Source organism: Jaculus jaculus, chromosome 5 (genome assembly GCF_020740685.1).
Source record: "Jaculus jaculus isolate mJacJac1 chromosome 5, mJacJac1.mat.Y.cur, whole genome shotgun sequence".
Lineage (NCBI taxonomy): Eukaryota > Metazoa > Chordata > Mammalia > Rodentia > Dipodidae > Jaculus > Jaculus jaculus.
In genome coordinates, this window is record NC_059106.1 from 171,395,765 (window position 1) to 171,409,769 (window position 14,005).

The 14,005-nt window shown below is 47.6% G+C and overlaps 1 protein-coding gene across 3 annotated transcripts in view; it reads left to right on the forward strand.

Annotated features, from left to right (window-relative positions):
• Nucleotides 1-12,078, forward strand: part of Ube2g2 (ubiquitin conjugating enzyme E2 G2) — a 36,616-nt gene extending 24,538 nt beyond the window's left edge. For all 3 annotated transcript variants that reach the window (XM_045150248.1, XM_045150250.1, XM_045150249.1), the window contains 3 exons: nt 3,507-3,625; nt 9,114-9,254; nt 10,549-12,078. In XM_045150248.1, the coding sequence (XP_045006183.1) occupies nt 3,507-3,625; nt 9,114-9,254; nt 10,549-10,661 (373 nt within the window). In that variant the 3' untranslated portion in view covers nt 10,662-12,078. The remainder of the gene's footprint in view (nt 1-3,506; nt 3,626-9,113; nt 9,255-10,548) is intronic.
• The last annotated feature ends 1,927 nt before the right edge of the window (nt 12,079-14,005 follow it).

Genomic DNA, 14,005 nt, shown 5'->3' on the forward strand with positions numbered 1-14,005 from the left:
GAAAGAAATCCCAGTTCAAACCAGTAGCAAGCACAATCTCTCACATACAGCTTTGCTATGTTAAGATGTGGGCGCACTTGAGGAAATGTTTGGTCATGCTTCTGAGGCTGTGAACAACCCAGCGGACTGTTTTCTTTTTAATTTTAAAGAAAGCCCCATTATGAGAAACAAAGACCTGTTATCAGAGCATTGAGCAAATACCATGTAGCGCATTCCAGTGACTCTACCCAGACTAAGAGGTGCCAGAATTCGAGGCACTGGCAGGCATTCCTGATCCATTCAGTGTTGCTTCTGAGATAGCATCTTTGTTTGCCCAGCCTTCTGATTTCACCGCAGGAAGAGCTACGCTGACGGAGCTGCCCGGCTTTGCTCGGGAGTGAGTGGCAGCAGCAGTCCTTGACGCCTTCCGCAGCAGGATGCGGCGCACCAGTAGAGCGAGGTTTTCCTGAGCTCTGCACTCTGGTGCTGGTCAGGAGCTGGCCTGTTTGAGGGGAAAGCTCTGCAGCCCGACACGGTGACCCTGGGGTGGGAGATGTGCTCCTGCAGCGCTCAGCTGTGTAGCCAGGCCATAGCCTGTGAGTCTAGCCTTCCCGTGGTGACCCCTGCCTGGTCTGGCACCAAGACCCCAGGGGCTTGTCAGGCAGTCATGTCATCCAGGCAGTGGAGTTACTGATTTGTTTTCCCAGAAAGCATAGGCTCTATGTTCAGAGGCAAGGTTTATTGCTTAGATAGAAGAAAATTGGTCCTGGTGTGGTGGCACACTCCTTTAATCCCAGCACGTGGGAAGCAGAGGTTGAAGAATTGCCATAAGTTCGAGGCCACCCTGAGACTACATAGTGAATTTCAGGTTAGTCTGATTTATAGAGCGAGACCCTACCTCAAAAAAGAAAAAAAATTGACCCCACAAAACTTTTTTTCTTGAGTGTGACTACCAAATGAAAATCAAAGATCTTTTATGTCTTCTTCCCTTAGTAGTGGAGATAATAATGCTTCTAATATTTTATAGTCTGTTCATATCACTGTGCCAGAATCGTTTTATCAAGGTTTTAAACAAGTTTGTACTGTTGCTTGTGGTGGTTTGTTTGCTTTTTGTGTGTGTGTGTGTGTGTGTGTGACAGGGTCTCTTGAGAAAATCACCCTATCTCTGCTGCCCAAGTGTAATCCAAGTGGGATAACAGAGATGCAGCACCATGCCAGGCCAAATTTGTGATTTGAAGAAATTTATTTTTTTCCCCCGAGGTAGGGTCTCACTCTAGCCCAGGCTGACCTGGAATTCACTATGGAGTCTCAGGGTGGCCTTGAACTCATGGCGATCCTCCTACCTCTGCCTCCCGAGTGCTGGGATTAAAGGCGTGAACTACCACGCCCAGCTTGAAGAAATCTTTTTAAAAGCCATCTTCACTTAGAAAAAATTTTTATTTAATTTTGGTTTTTGAGTATTCTTCTAATTATTGATGACTCATGCACCGCCTTGTACACCTGGCCTTTCGCAGGTACTGGAGAATTGAACCAGGGTCCGTTGGCTTTGCAGTCAAGCACCTTAGCCACTGAGCCATCTCTCTAGCCCAAAGATAGTTTGAGAGTCAGTATTTCTTAATCATTTTTTCTTGTGCAGTCTCTTGGACTTTGTGGAGTCATAGGGTCAAGATAGGATTGTCTGTAGGAGTGCAGGTTCTGCCCCTGCAGGGTGCTGTGTCTGGCTCAGATCTGTAGTCTTAGGGAGGCCAACTGATCTATCTTATTTTATGTAATCTATTTAGTTAGGTTTTTCTTTTTGTTCCTTCCTTCCAAGGCAAGATCTCACTCCAGCTCATCTCTGGAACTTATACTGTAATTCCTGGCTAGCCTTGAACTCAGGGAATCCTCTTACCTTAGCCCTTCTTGTAGTGAGACTGAAGGCTTGTGCCACCATGTCTAACTATGGTCTGTGTTTTTAAATTTTTTTTTTTTTTTTTTTTTTTGAGGTAGGGTCTCACTCTAGCCAGGCTGGCCTGGAACTCACAGCAGTCCTCCTATGGCTGCCTCCCAAGTACTAGGATTAAAGGCATGCACCACCTTGCCTGACTTAATTTTATTTTATTGTTTATTTTATTTTATTTTGCATGCAAAGACAGAGTATATGGGTGTGCTATGGCTTCAGCCGCTGCAAACAAGCTCCAGATACATGCACCACTTGATGTATCTGGCTTCACATGGGTACTGGGGAATGGAACCAGGGTCGTTAGCCTTTGTAAGCAAGTGCTTATCTGCTGAGCCCTCTCTCCAGCCCTTTATTTTTAAAATTGTGTGTGGGGGTATGTATATGTGTGTGCATGCCATGGCCTGTGTGTAGAGGTTAGAGGAGCATCTTTGGTATGGAGTCTTTATCTTCCACCATGTTTGAGGCAGGGTCTCTTGTTTCCCACTGTATTTCAGGCTAGCTGGCCCATGAGCTTCTGACTCCTCACCATAGGAATGTGAGATTATAGACCTGTGCTGACCTAAATTCAAGTTCACATGCTTCGAGTGGCAAGAGCTTTATCCTAGTCATCTCCCAGCCCTGTTTGTTTGTTTGTTTTTTAAACATGTACATTTTAATTTTTTTGGCAGTTTTGCTATCTGCTCGGGTTGGTCTCCAACTTTTGATCCTCCTGCCTCTGCCCTCTGCCTCTGGAATTGTTAGGATGACAAGTCTGTGCATTGGGCACCACTGCTGCTCATGCAGAGCCTTGTTCTTGCAGGTGGTGTGAATAGCATGAAGCTTTCCTTTATTCGTGTGCTGGTCGTTCCCAGGTGATGTTGCCCGTTTCAGTGTTGGGAGCTGCTGGCCAGCAGTTCTGCCTTACTAAATCATTCAGGGAAGAATGTCCCAGGTCTTTCTAAACTGCTGTATTGTGGGTCTTACAAATGGTACTTGGAGGGGAGAGGTTAGCCTCTTCTGCTAGTGTTTCTCTCCTCCTGCTGCTGCCTTCAGTTCTCAAGTCCAGGGCTCAGTCAGGGTACTTCTGTGATGTCTTGGTTCATTTCAGCTATTTGCATGTGAGGAGAAGGCCAGAGAGAGAGCTAAGTTGTGAGATTGTGAGATTGTGAGGTTGGATGCAGGTGGGTTTGCTTGGACCTGGGCTTGGTCTTTCCCACTGAGCACAGGTGAAAGAGAGAGATTGGGGGGGGGGGGAGAGAGAGAGAGAGAGAGAGAGAGAGAGAGTGTGTGTGTGTGTGTCTGTTTGAAGGTTATAAAAATCACTGCTTAGATACTTTTAGAAATTCAAGCCGGGCGTGGTGGCGCACGCCTTGAATACCAGCACTCGGGAGGCAGAGGTAGGAGGATCACCGTGAGTTCGAGGCCACCCTGGGACTCCATAGTGAATTCCAGGTCAGCCTGGGCTACGGTGAGACCCTACCTCGGAAAAAACAAACAAACAAAAAACAAACAACAACAAAAAAAACAAAGAAATTTAAAATGGATTTTGAACTGTGCCCCTTCCAATCTGTATTAACATTCTGTCTATGTATTTCCTATTTTCCAGGGGCCCTGAAGACACCTGCTTTGAGTTTGGTGTTTTTCCTGCCATTTTGAGTTTCCCACTTGACTACCCATTGAGTCCTCCAAAGATGAGATTCACCTGTGAGATGTTTCATCCCAACAGTAAGTGCTTTTGAACATAGTTGTCATGACAACTAGACCTCACCTGTTATGCAGTGTTGGTGACACAGGGAGATCCTGCTACATGGGTGCAGTGTGTCTGTGATAAAGACTTCTCTAATGGTTCTCGTATGCTTTGAACTGCAGCAAAATAGCCACGTGTAAAAATCACGATTTCCATTTTATTTATTTATTTATTTTCTAAATTTTGTTTATTTTCATTTATTTATTTGAAAGTGACAGAGAAAGAGGCAGTTAGAGAGAGAGAGAGAGAGAATGGGCGCACCAGGTCATCCAGCCACTGCAAACGAACTCCAGACGTGTGCGCCCCCTTGTGCATCTGGCTAACATGGGTCCTGGGGAATCGAGCCTTGAGCCATCTCTCCAGCCCCATCATTTCCATTTTACAAGTTATCTGTTTGACCCATCCATTAGTGGGCTTGCTAGGACATTCAGGTCTTGAATGTACTTGGTGGGCCACATTTGCTGTTCTCATGGTGTTATTTTTTTAAACTTTTTTTTTGATGAAGGGTCTTAATTCACTATGTAGTTTCAAGGTGGCCTCAAATTCACAGTGATCCTCCTTACCGCTGCCTCTGGAGTGCTGGTATTAAAGGCATGCACCACCATGCCTGGCCTTTTAAAAACTTTTTAATTGGCAATTTCCTTTTTAAAATTGTTTATTTATTACTATTATTTTTATACATACATCCTTAGTATGGACATACTATGTGTTGGTACCATCCTTTCCCTCGTCCTTGCCCCCATTCCGCTAGGGGCCCTCAAGTGGGGTTGCTGGTATATTGCCCATGGAGCTGTGGGTTATATGTTGTGAGAGTAGCAGTCAGATATTGGGGGTGGGCAGTGCCTCTGGGTATGTTGTCCCAACCTGTGGCTCTTACAGTCTTTCCACCCCTCTGCCACAAAATTCCCTGAGCCGTGGTGGGTGCGTTTTAAGTCTGTTTCAGTGATGAGCTCTCAGGAGCTTCTGGATCTCTGCTTTGGTGGGTGTTGAGTCTCCTCAGCATCTGTCTCCTGCACCCTGGCACTGATTGTCAGGCTCACCGTGGAAGCAGCACTCTTTTTTTATTTTATTTTATTTTATTTTTTATTAACATTTTCCATGATTATAAAATATATCCCATGGTAATTCCCTCCTTCCCCACCACCACACTTTCCCCTTTGAAATTCCATTCTCCATCATATTACCTCCCCATTACAATCATTGTAATTACATATATACAATATCAACCTATTGAGTATCCTCCTCCCTTCCTTTCTCTACCCTTTATGTCTCCTTTTTACCTTACTGGCCTCTGCTACTAAGTATTTTCATTCTCACGCAGAAGCCCAATCATCTGTAGCTAGGATCCACATATGAGAGAGAACATGTGGCGCTTGGCTTTCTGGGTCTGGGTTACCTCACTTAGTATAATACTTTCCAGGTCCATCCATTTTTCTGCAAATTTCATAACTTCATTTTTCTTTACCACTGAGTAGAACTCCATTGTATAAATGTGCCACATCTTCATTATCCACTCATCTGTTGAGGGACATCTAGGCTGGTTCCATTTCCCAGCTATTATAAATTGAGCAGCAATAAACATGGTTGAGCATGTACTTCTAAGGAAATGAGATGAGTCCTTTGGATATATGCCTAGGAGTGCTATAGCTGGGCCATATGGTAGATCAATCTTTAGCTGTTTTAGGAACCTCCACACTGTTTTCCACAATGGCTGGACCAGATTGCATTCCCACCAGCAGTGTAGAAGGGTTCCTCTTTTTCCACATCCCCGCCAACATTTATGATCATTTGTTTTCATGATGGTGGCCAATCTGACAGGAGTGAGATGGAATCTCAATGTAGTTTTAATCTGCATTTCCCTGATGACTAGTGATATAGAACATTTTTTTAGATGCTTATATGCCATTCGTATTTCTTCCTTTGAGAACTCTATTTAGCTCCATAGCCCATTGTTTGATTGGCTTGTTTGATTCCTTATTATTTAACTTTTTGAGTTCTTTGTATATCCTAGATATTAATCCTCTATCAGATATATAGCTGGCGAAGATTTTTTCCCATTCTGTAGGTTGCCTCTTTGCTTTTTTCACTGTGTCCTTTGTAGTGCAAAATCTTTGTAATTTCATGAGGTCCTAGTGATTAATCTGTGGTTTTATTGCCTGAGCAATTGGGGTTGTATTCAGAAAGTCTTTGCCAAGACCAATATGTTGAAGGGTTTCCCCTACTTTTTCCTCTAGCAGCTTCAGAGTTTCAGGTCTGATGTTAAGGTCTTTAATCCATTTGGACTTAATTCCTGTGCATGGCGAGAGAGAAGAATCTATTTTCATCCTTCTGCAGATATATATCCAGTTTGGAAGCAGCACTCTTGCTCATCTCCTCCTCGGTGATTTCAGCTGGGCCTGGGCAGAAGTGCAAAGGGTGGTTATTTCCTCAGGTCTTGCTACTTTCTGAGAAAGAAAAATAGATTCTCCAATAGCGAGTGAAGTCAGCATAGGTTAAATGGGGTAAGCATTAATTTAGGGAGAATTTGATGGATGTGGCCCCTGTTTTAACCAAAGACTAGTGGGAGCTTGACATTGGAGGGCATATAATCTTTGTTTCCATTGGATTCTAACCTGGTTCTGACTTTAAGATATGGGTTCCTTTCCACTGAGCAGATCCCTTGGCTAATCAGAAAGCTGTTGGTTATCCACCAAGGCTGTGTAAGGCCATTGCACTGGCGGTGTGTACATCTCATCAGGGTGTTTGCTCCTGAGTAGCTAATGTAGTGCTTTCCAGCACTAGATGGGCTAACAGTCGGAGGACTGGTTCTCTTATGGATTCCAGCCAGCTCTCTGTTCTATGTCAGTAGCATATGTTGCCTTCAGCAGTAGGGTCTTACCTTTTACCTCAGGTGGGTAATCAAGTGCTGTGACAGAAGCCTGTTCTGTTTTGGGGACCTTGTAGGTCTCTCCGATCAACAGTTCATTGTGGGTAGCAACCGAGTTCTGGTACTGGGAGTTATAGACCAGAATCAAAAAAACTTTTTAAGGTTTGGCTTCATTCCACCCTCTTCAGGTCCCTTCTTTTCAGGTGCTTCCGCAATATTCCTGATATTACCCCTGGAGCTGCAGCATGATTAGGAGGCTGACATATTGACCGGAAGTCCCTAGTTGACAACAATTTTCATACCTGTATTTCGATGATAATCCCCTCTCGTTGCCATCTTTTGTCCCTCATTCCCCTTCCACAGTGCTGTTTAAATTTTTTATTTGCATATGTGTGTATTATATGCAAGTGTGTGTGTGTATGTGTGTGTGTGTGTGTGTGTGTGTGTGTGTGTGTGTGTATGCCAGGGTCTCTTGACACTGCGAAGTAATGCTAGTTGCATGCACTGCTTTTTGTGTCTGGCTTTAAGTGGTGCTGTTGAATTGACCCCACATCAGCAGGCTTTGCAAGTAAGCACTTTCAACTTCTGTGCCATTTCCTCAGCCTCTTCGTGTCACTTTTAGAGGTGGAAAAAAATAGAATCAGTCTAAACTTTCAGCAGCAAAGAGTTAAGTGATCTATGTAGGTTAGAATTCAGTCTGGATATTAAAGAGATGTAGAATGATCTTTAGTTAGTTAGTTAGTTTTGTTGTTGTTGTTTGTTTTTGATACTTGGTTTTTCAAGGTAGGGTCTTATTCTGGCTCAGGCTGACCTGGGATTCACTATGGAGTCTCAGGCTTACCTCATACTCACAGCAATCTTCCTACCTCTGCTTCCCGAGTGCTGGGATTAAAGGTGTGCGCCACCATGCCCAGCTCTGTTAGTTAGTTTTTCTTTTGTTTTGTTTTTTGTTTTTGTTTTTCAAGGTACAGTTTCACTCTAGCCCAGGCCTGCCTGGAATTCACTACAGAGTCTCAGGGTGGCCTCGAACTCATGGCGATCCTCTTACCTCTACCTCCCAAGTGCTGGGATTAAAGGCGTGTGCCACTAAGGCCGGCTTGTTAGTTAGTTTTTTGAGGTAGGGTCTTACTCTACCTCAGGCTGACCTGGAATTCATTATGTAGTCTCAGGGTGCCCTTGAACTCATGATGATCCCCCTACCTGTCTCCCGAGTGCTGGGATTAAAGGTGTGTGCCACCATGCCCAGCTATTGGTTTTTGATGTAGAATAATCTTTGTAGTTGGGAATGGTGATGCATACCCCTAACCTAGCTTTTGTGGAAGCTGAGGTGGAAGATCATTTAAGCCTGGGTGATATTGACGTCAGCCTGGGCCACATAGCAAGACCCTGTCTCAAAAAGAAATAAAAATAGGGCTGGAGAGATGGCTTAGCGGTTAAGCACTTGCCTGTGAAGCCTAAGGGCCGTGGTTCAAGGCTCGATTCCCCAGGATCCACATTAGCCAGATGCACAAAGGGGGCGCATGCATCTGGAGTTCGTTTGCAGTGGCTAGAAGCTCTGGTGGGCCCACTCTCCTTTCTGTCTGTCTGCCTCTTTCTCTCTCTGTCTGTTGCTCTCAAATAAATAAGTAAAAATAAACAAAAAAAATTTTTATAAAAAAAATAAATAAAAATAAATGAATAAAATGAGCTTTAACGCTGGGCGTGGTGGCGCACGCCTTTAATCCCAGCACTCGGGAGGCAGCGATAGGAAGATTGCTCTGAGTTTGAGGCCACCCTGAGACTCCATAGTGAATTCCAGGTCAGCCTGGGCCAGAGTGAGACCCTACCTCGGAAACAAAAAAAAAGAGCTTTAACGATATGAAATGATACTTGAGCTTTGTTGACTGGGAAACAGGTTACTAAACATTAGGGCTTGAAAAACAGTTTGCATGTAAATGTGTGTATGTAAAGAAGGTGGCTCAAAAATGTTAAAAAGTGATTGTGCTTTTCCCGATTGAGATTTTCTTTTTCATTTCTTTTACAAATAAGGCTTAGACATAAATTCTTTTTGAAGAAGGGCATATGGAGACAGGATCTCATATAGTCCAGGCTAGTCTTGAATTTGTAGTATATATATGTAAATTCACTTAGTTTATCTGTGTGTTGGTGGGATACTGAGGATGGAACCCAGGGCCTCACACATGCTAGGCAAGTGCTCTGCCAGTGAGCTCTCTCTCTCCAGCCCAGCTGAACTAGGTGTGTCGAAGAAACTTCCACTTCACAGCATTGTGAATAGTCCTCATTGTAGAGGATACTTGTGTGCAGTACCTCATTCACTCCTTTTGGAGGTAATGCTTCAAGAATCTCATAAGAAGGAAGAATGCAACTGCAGCTGGTTAGAGCCAGATGGATCCTTCCCAGAGGCAAGTTGCCGGTGAGCATAGGGCCCAGCCAGCCTCCAGCAGGCCTGCTCAGAGCTCACAGGTCCTGCGTGGGTCTGTGCCAATGGGAAGCATCCTGCTATAGCTGTACAAACAACTGGATCTGTGTCTCATCTTCTGAGCTTTCTCAGCATGCTGACACATGTCTCTGGGCTTACCTGCCACCTTGGATCTTTGTAGTCTACCCCGATGGGAGAGTGTGCATCTCCATCCTGCACGCACCGGGCGATGACCCCATGGGCTACGAGAGCAGTGCGGAGCGGTGGAGCCCCGTGCAGAGTGTCGAGAAGATCCTGCTGTCGGTGGTGAGCATGCTGGCAGGTGAGCCCTGTGCTCGTTCTTTGATCCCATACTAATAAGGCATTTTCCTCCATAGTAACGGATGCATACCTCTTTCTTTTCTTTCTTTCTCTTTTTTCTTTCCTTTCCTTTCCTTCCTTCCTTCCGTCCTTCCGTCCTCCCTTCCTTCCTTCCTTCCTTCCTGTCCCTGTCCTTTTTCATTTTTGAGATAGGGTCTCACTTTAGTCCTGGAACTCACTATGTAGGCTCAGGGTAGCCTGAACTCTCTGTGATCAATCCTGTTACCTCTGTTTCCCAAGTGCTGGGACTAAAAGTGCACCACCATACACGACCCATCTTCATTGAGTATCACTGGTGTGCACTTTGCCAGGTGTGAGCACCCTTTTCATAGCACAAATTTAGGGTAGTCTAATGCATCCAGCATGGTGTTGACAATGATCAGCCTTTCCTAGATTCCTAGTGTCTTGATTTGTAGGGGTCCCACCATATATTACACACTACTAGGAGTATAAAGTTTAGTGCAACAAATACCCCAACTTTGAGATCCCCATGCCCTAGGGGAACTTCCCAAATCTACTGCCAGTTATTGGCTTGTGTGGTGAATCCTGATTGGCAGAAGTGCATCAGCCCTTGGCCAGTTTATGGGATGAGTTGGGGTGCAAGGAGTTAACTAGGGAGGAAGAAGGGAAAGGCGTTTGGGTAGGGTCATTAGTCACAAAAGGTAGCTGGGTCAGTGGGGTAGGAGTTAAGGCTGGGAGGAAGGGGAGTCCTTGGAGCTGAGCTGGGCTGACAGCCATGGGAGCCCAGAGGATGCCACATCTATTGAGTTGTACGCTGGAAAGACCGTCTGTATGGCAGCTGGGTGTTGGTGCTGGGATTGGAGCAGGAACAAAGCCTTGCCAACTGGCCAGGCTAGCATCTAATAACCTTGAATGGCTGGTTGGATTTGAGAGAGCCTGAAGGTTCATGTCTCAGACTCACCTCACTGGTGCTTGGGGACTAGTGTTGCTGGCCCTGAGCATTGGGGTGTGGTGTCTGGGGTCAGACCACAGAGGGAGTAGGATTCAGGAAGGAGTTTGGGAGGTGCAGAATAAGGGGTCCTTGTCCCCTGGGTTGCTGGTTGAAGGAGCTGCTGACTCAAGGGATAGTGCCATCCTCACTCAAGTCCTAGCCTCCCTCTCTCAGGCAGAAGGCCCTGGTTCCTGTTAGAAGCCCACTTCCCCCAGAATGTCTCTTGAAAGGTCCCCTTGGTTTTCAGATGAAATGGAGGCTCAGCCAACTACCTGCTCTTTATGCTGAGCTCCTTTTCTTTCAGAGCCCAACGATGAGAGCGGGGCCAATGTGGATGCTTCCAAGATGTGGCGAGATGATCGAGAGCAGTTTTACAAGATTGCCAAGCAGATCGTACAGAAGTCTCTGGGGCTTTGAGCCGTGCACACCCCGAGCTGTCCTAGAACACTCAGCAAGCAGTACTGCCCTGCCCTGGCCTGGCACCAGCACTGGCAAACTGCAGAGCCACAGCACCCATTGTTTCCTTTCCACCCCAGACCGGCGGCTCCCCTGAAATGACCACTGAAATAATGACAGCTGCTGCGCATTGGTGGCCTCCTCCCGCGCTGCTTCAGGGAGGGGTCCAGGCTGTCATTACTACCTCTCCTGGCCCTAGCAGGGTCCTGGGCTCTGCTCCTTTTTGCAGCACGGAGGGTCTCCAGGGATAGAGGGATACCAGTGATGTTCCTTCTGAAGATATGGGGGCTTGGGCACAAGCAGTGGGAAGCCAAGGCTCTGTGGGTCGCATTATTTCCACCTTCCAGTCTCTGCGTGCTCTGGGAGGCGTTAACACTTACGTTGCAAGCAGAGGCTGTTCTCGCGGCCCAGTGGCAGTGCTGCGCTTGTGCGTCTGCACCGCCACACACGGACATCGTCTTCGGAAATGCCCTGTAAGTGCAGACGCTGAGCAGAAGGTGGTTGCTGCCTGCGAAGTTCGACGCTTTCCTGTTGCTTGTTAGAGCTTTGCACGTGCGTCCAGTGGCTGGTGTGCTCACGGTGGGAAGGAACTGCCACAGTCCAGTGAATCCCTTGCCTGGGACCCGTTGTGATACTTGGCTTTTAACTGTGCATTGTGGCTGCACCACAGTTCACTGTTGGCACACAGTCATTCTTCACTGTCGGGGCCGGAAGAGAATCTGCCCTTAGGTGCTCACAGTAGAAAGGTGCCATACGCTGTACTGGACCTGTCTGGGCTGAGCTGCATCGTGGGCTAAAGGTATAGAGAGCGTGTTTTCCCATCTGTGGCTTCAGTGTGGTTCAGGGTCTCTAACAGCAAAAGCAGTAACAGATCTGTCACATGTAAAGTAGATGGTTGGCCTGTGCCAGACAGCTTACTTTGAATGTAAGTTCTATTTTACAGTATCGGCTTTTTTCTCTCTCAGTGTATGTCCAGTGGCAGGTTGCCATCCACAGAAGCCTCACACTTGGTGGCGTTAATGGTTCTGGATGTGTCAGGCTTCTGTGGGAACCTTGTGCTTTCCATGTGGCTTGCAGTGCAGGCTGGTACTTGGCAGGTGCGGGAGGGGAGGGCCGTACCAGCATAGCATTTACAGGCACCCCTGAGTTGCAGCCTTATCTGTAGAGTGAAAAGAATGGTCTGTGACATAGATGGCCATGTCACAGGTCACTCATGGACTTGGCAGGTGGGGGAGGAAGAGATGCAGTCTCTTTACAAAATAAAGTATTTTTATTCATTTGTATTTATTAAACAAACAAAAAAGAACCCTATGGTGTCCCTCTTCTGCGGTGGAATTTAATTACCATGTTAAAAAATAAAGTTGTATATACCCCTGCCCCCAAGTGTCCTCACATCATCTTTGGGACTCTGAAGGCTGGGCAGCAGAAACTGGCGCCACTGAGGGCCTGCTAGTCAGCCAGGTTGCCTGTGGCTAGAGTTCTGAAAACTCGCCTTCTCTCCTTGTCTGTTTGGTTCTTTCCTCCACTGTCTCTGGTCTCCAGATTTTGGGGCCTTGGTTGGGGTCTGTGGTAGGCCCTCAGAGCCTGTGAACTTAGCTGTGGGGATTTGTGTGGTTGCTGTCCTGTAACTGAAGTGTGGACGTTTCTCACTGAGGGTGAACAAGGGGCAGTCACAGATGGAACTGTACTTCAGATCCGTCTCACTACTGGTTCCAGTAGCAGCATGGCACCTCCTATTGAGATCCACCGGTTCCTAGCCTGGTTCCTGGGAAGGCGTTGTTATGAGCCAGGCATGTTGCAGGCTTCGCTGCAGGTCCCTTGACCGCTCCCAGGTCCCCAGTCAGTAGCTCCCCAGGCTGGGAGCTCCGGCACTTCTGTGTCAGGGCCCACACTTCCTCTTCCTGTCCCCGCTGCAGCTTTTCCCTGGGTGTGTGGAGACACGGACGGAAGTGCTCATCTCCGATCAGAGCATGATAGACGCAGCCCATTCTAGCAGGGGGCACCAGGGGCCCAGTGACTGCCAGGAGGGCTTGAGCTGACATGGTTCTGGAAGCCCTGCCCAGGAGGGAGAGTGGGATGGGGTCAGCACAGTAGGGTGAAATGTAAGGAGGCAGACCCTGAGAACCTAGACTGGGGGGGAGCTGTCCCTGGAGAAGGCCCCTCCAGGGAGGACAACATCCTTGTCGTGGCAGTGTTGGGTGTGGTCCTGCTCAGCAGCGTGGCCACTATGGGCACCTGTGGTCTGTATCATGGGAATCGTGGTATGAACTTTCTGCAGGGTCTAAATTCCAGCCACCACACCCCACTCAGCCCCTGTGCCCAATGCTGTGTTGTGGCATCAGGAGAGGAAGAAATGTTCATAGGAAGACCAGCCTGCCCCCTTCTTCCCTTGCCCCTGACTGCTCATTGGGCCCCACTCCTGAGCATCAGAGAAATGTGTTTCCCCTTGAAGGTCATCTTAACCTCTCCGTTGTCATATTCCCATAAGGCTGACATCCAGGGCACTTGATAGCTGTGACGGCAGGTGTTCCTAGAAGGTATTTGGGCCTTTTCAAATACTGCTCCTGCATAAACTCACTGGGGAGTCCCCTCCGCCATTCCCCACCAAGCTGGGCCTAGACTTCATCCAGCCATGGGTTCTTAGATTACAAACTGCTGGAGCCAAAGTGGGCCTCCTGTGGGCCTGAGAAGGGAGCCGTGTCTACTCTCCTGGCTCCCTCTTGTGCGTGGCGGGCCTCAGATGGCATGGTGTTCTTCAGTGGCTTGGGGTGGGGGAGAGTGCTCTGCAGGGCTTGGCCTGACTCCAGGACCTTCCTCCTTGCAGGGTCTGCACCCCATGTTTCCTCATCTGGGCGATCTTGGTGGCCTTGCTGCCTGCTGCTGAGGACCCACAGGTCCTCTGACTGTGAGTTCTAGAGACAGGATATGCAAGGCAGTGGTGCTGCTAGGCTATTTAACTTAGAGGCAGGGTTTTGTCCCAGGCTGGCTGTGAGCTCACCATGCAGTCCAGGCTGCCCTTGAGCTTGTAGCAGTCCTCCTCGCAGCCCCACGTGGAATCACTGGTGTGCACCACCACACCTGTCTTCCAGGTGGTTTATCTTCGGAAGGGCACATGCTTGCATTTGCTTTCTTTCACCATTGCCTTATCTTTGGGCTAAGTTTGACCCTCTCACTAAGCCAGAGAACGGACTACAGATTTGTAGTGCCAGGCGGGTCACTGATTCCTAGTGGCATCCTCTGTCCTGGGATAGAGTGAGGACTGGGACTGTGGGGTGTGAGCCCCGAAGCCTGCACCATCGTGATTC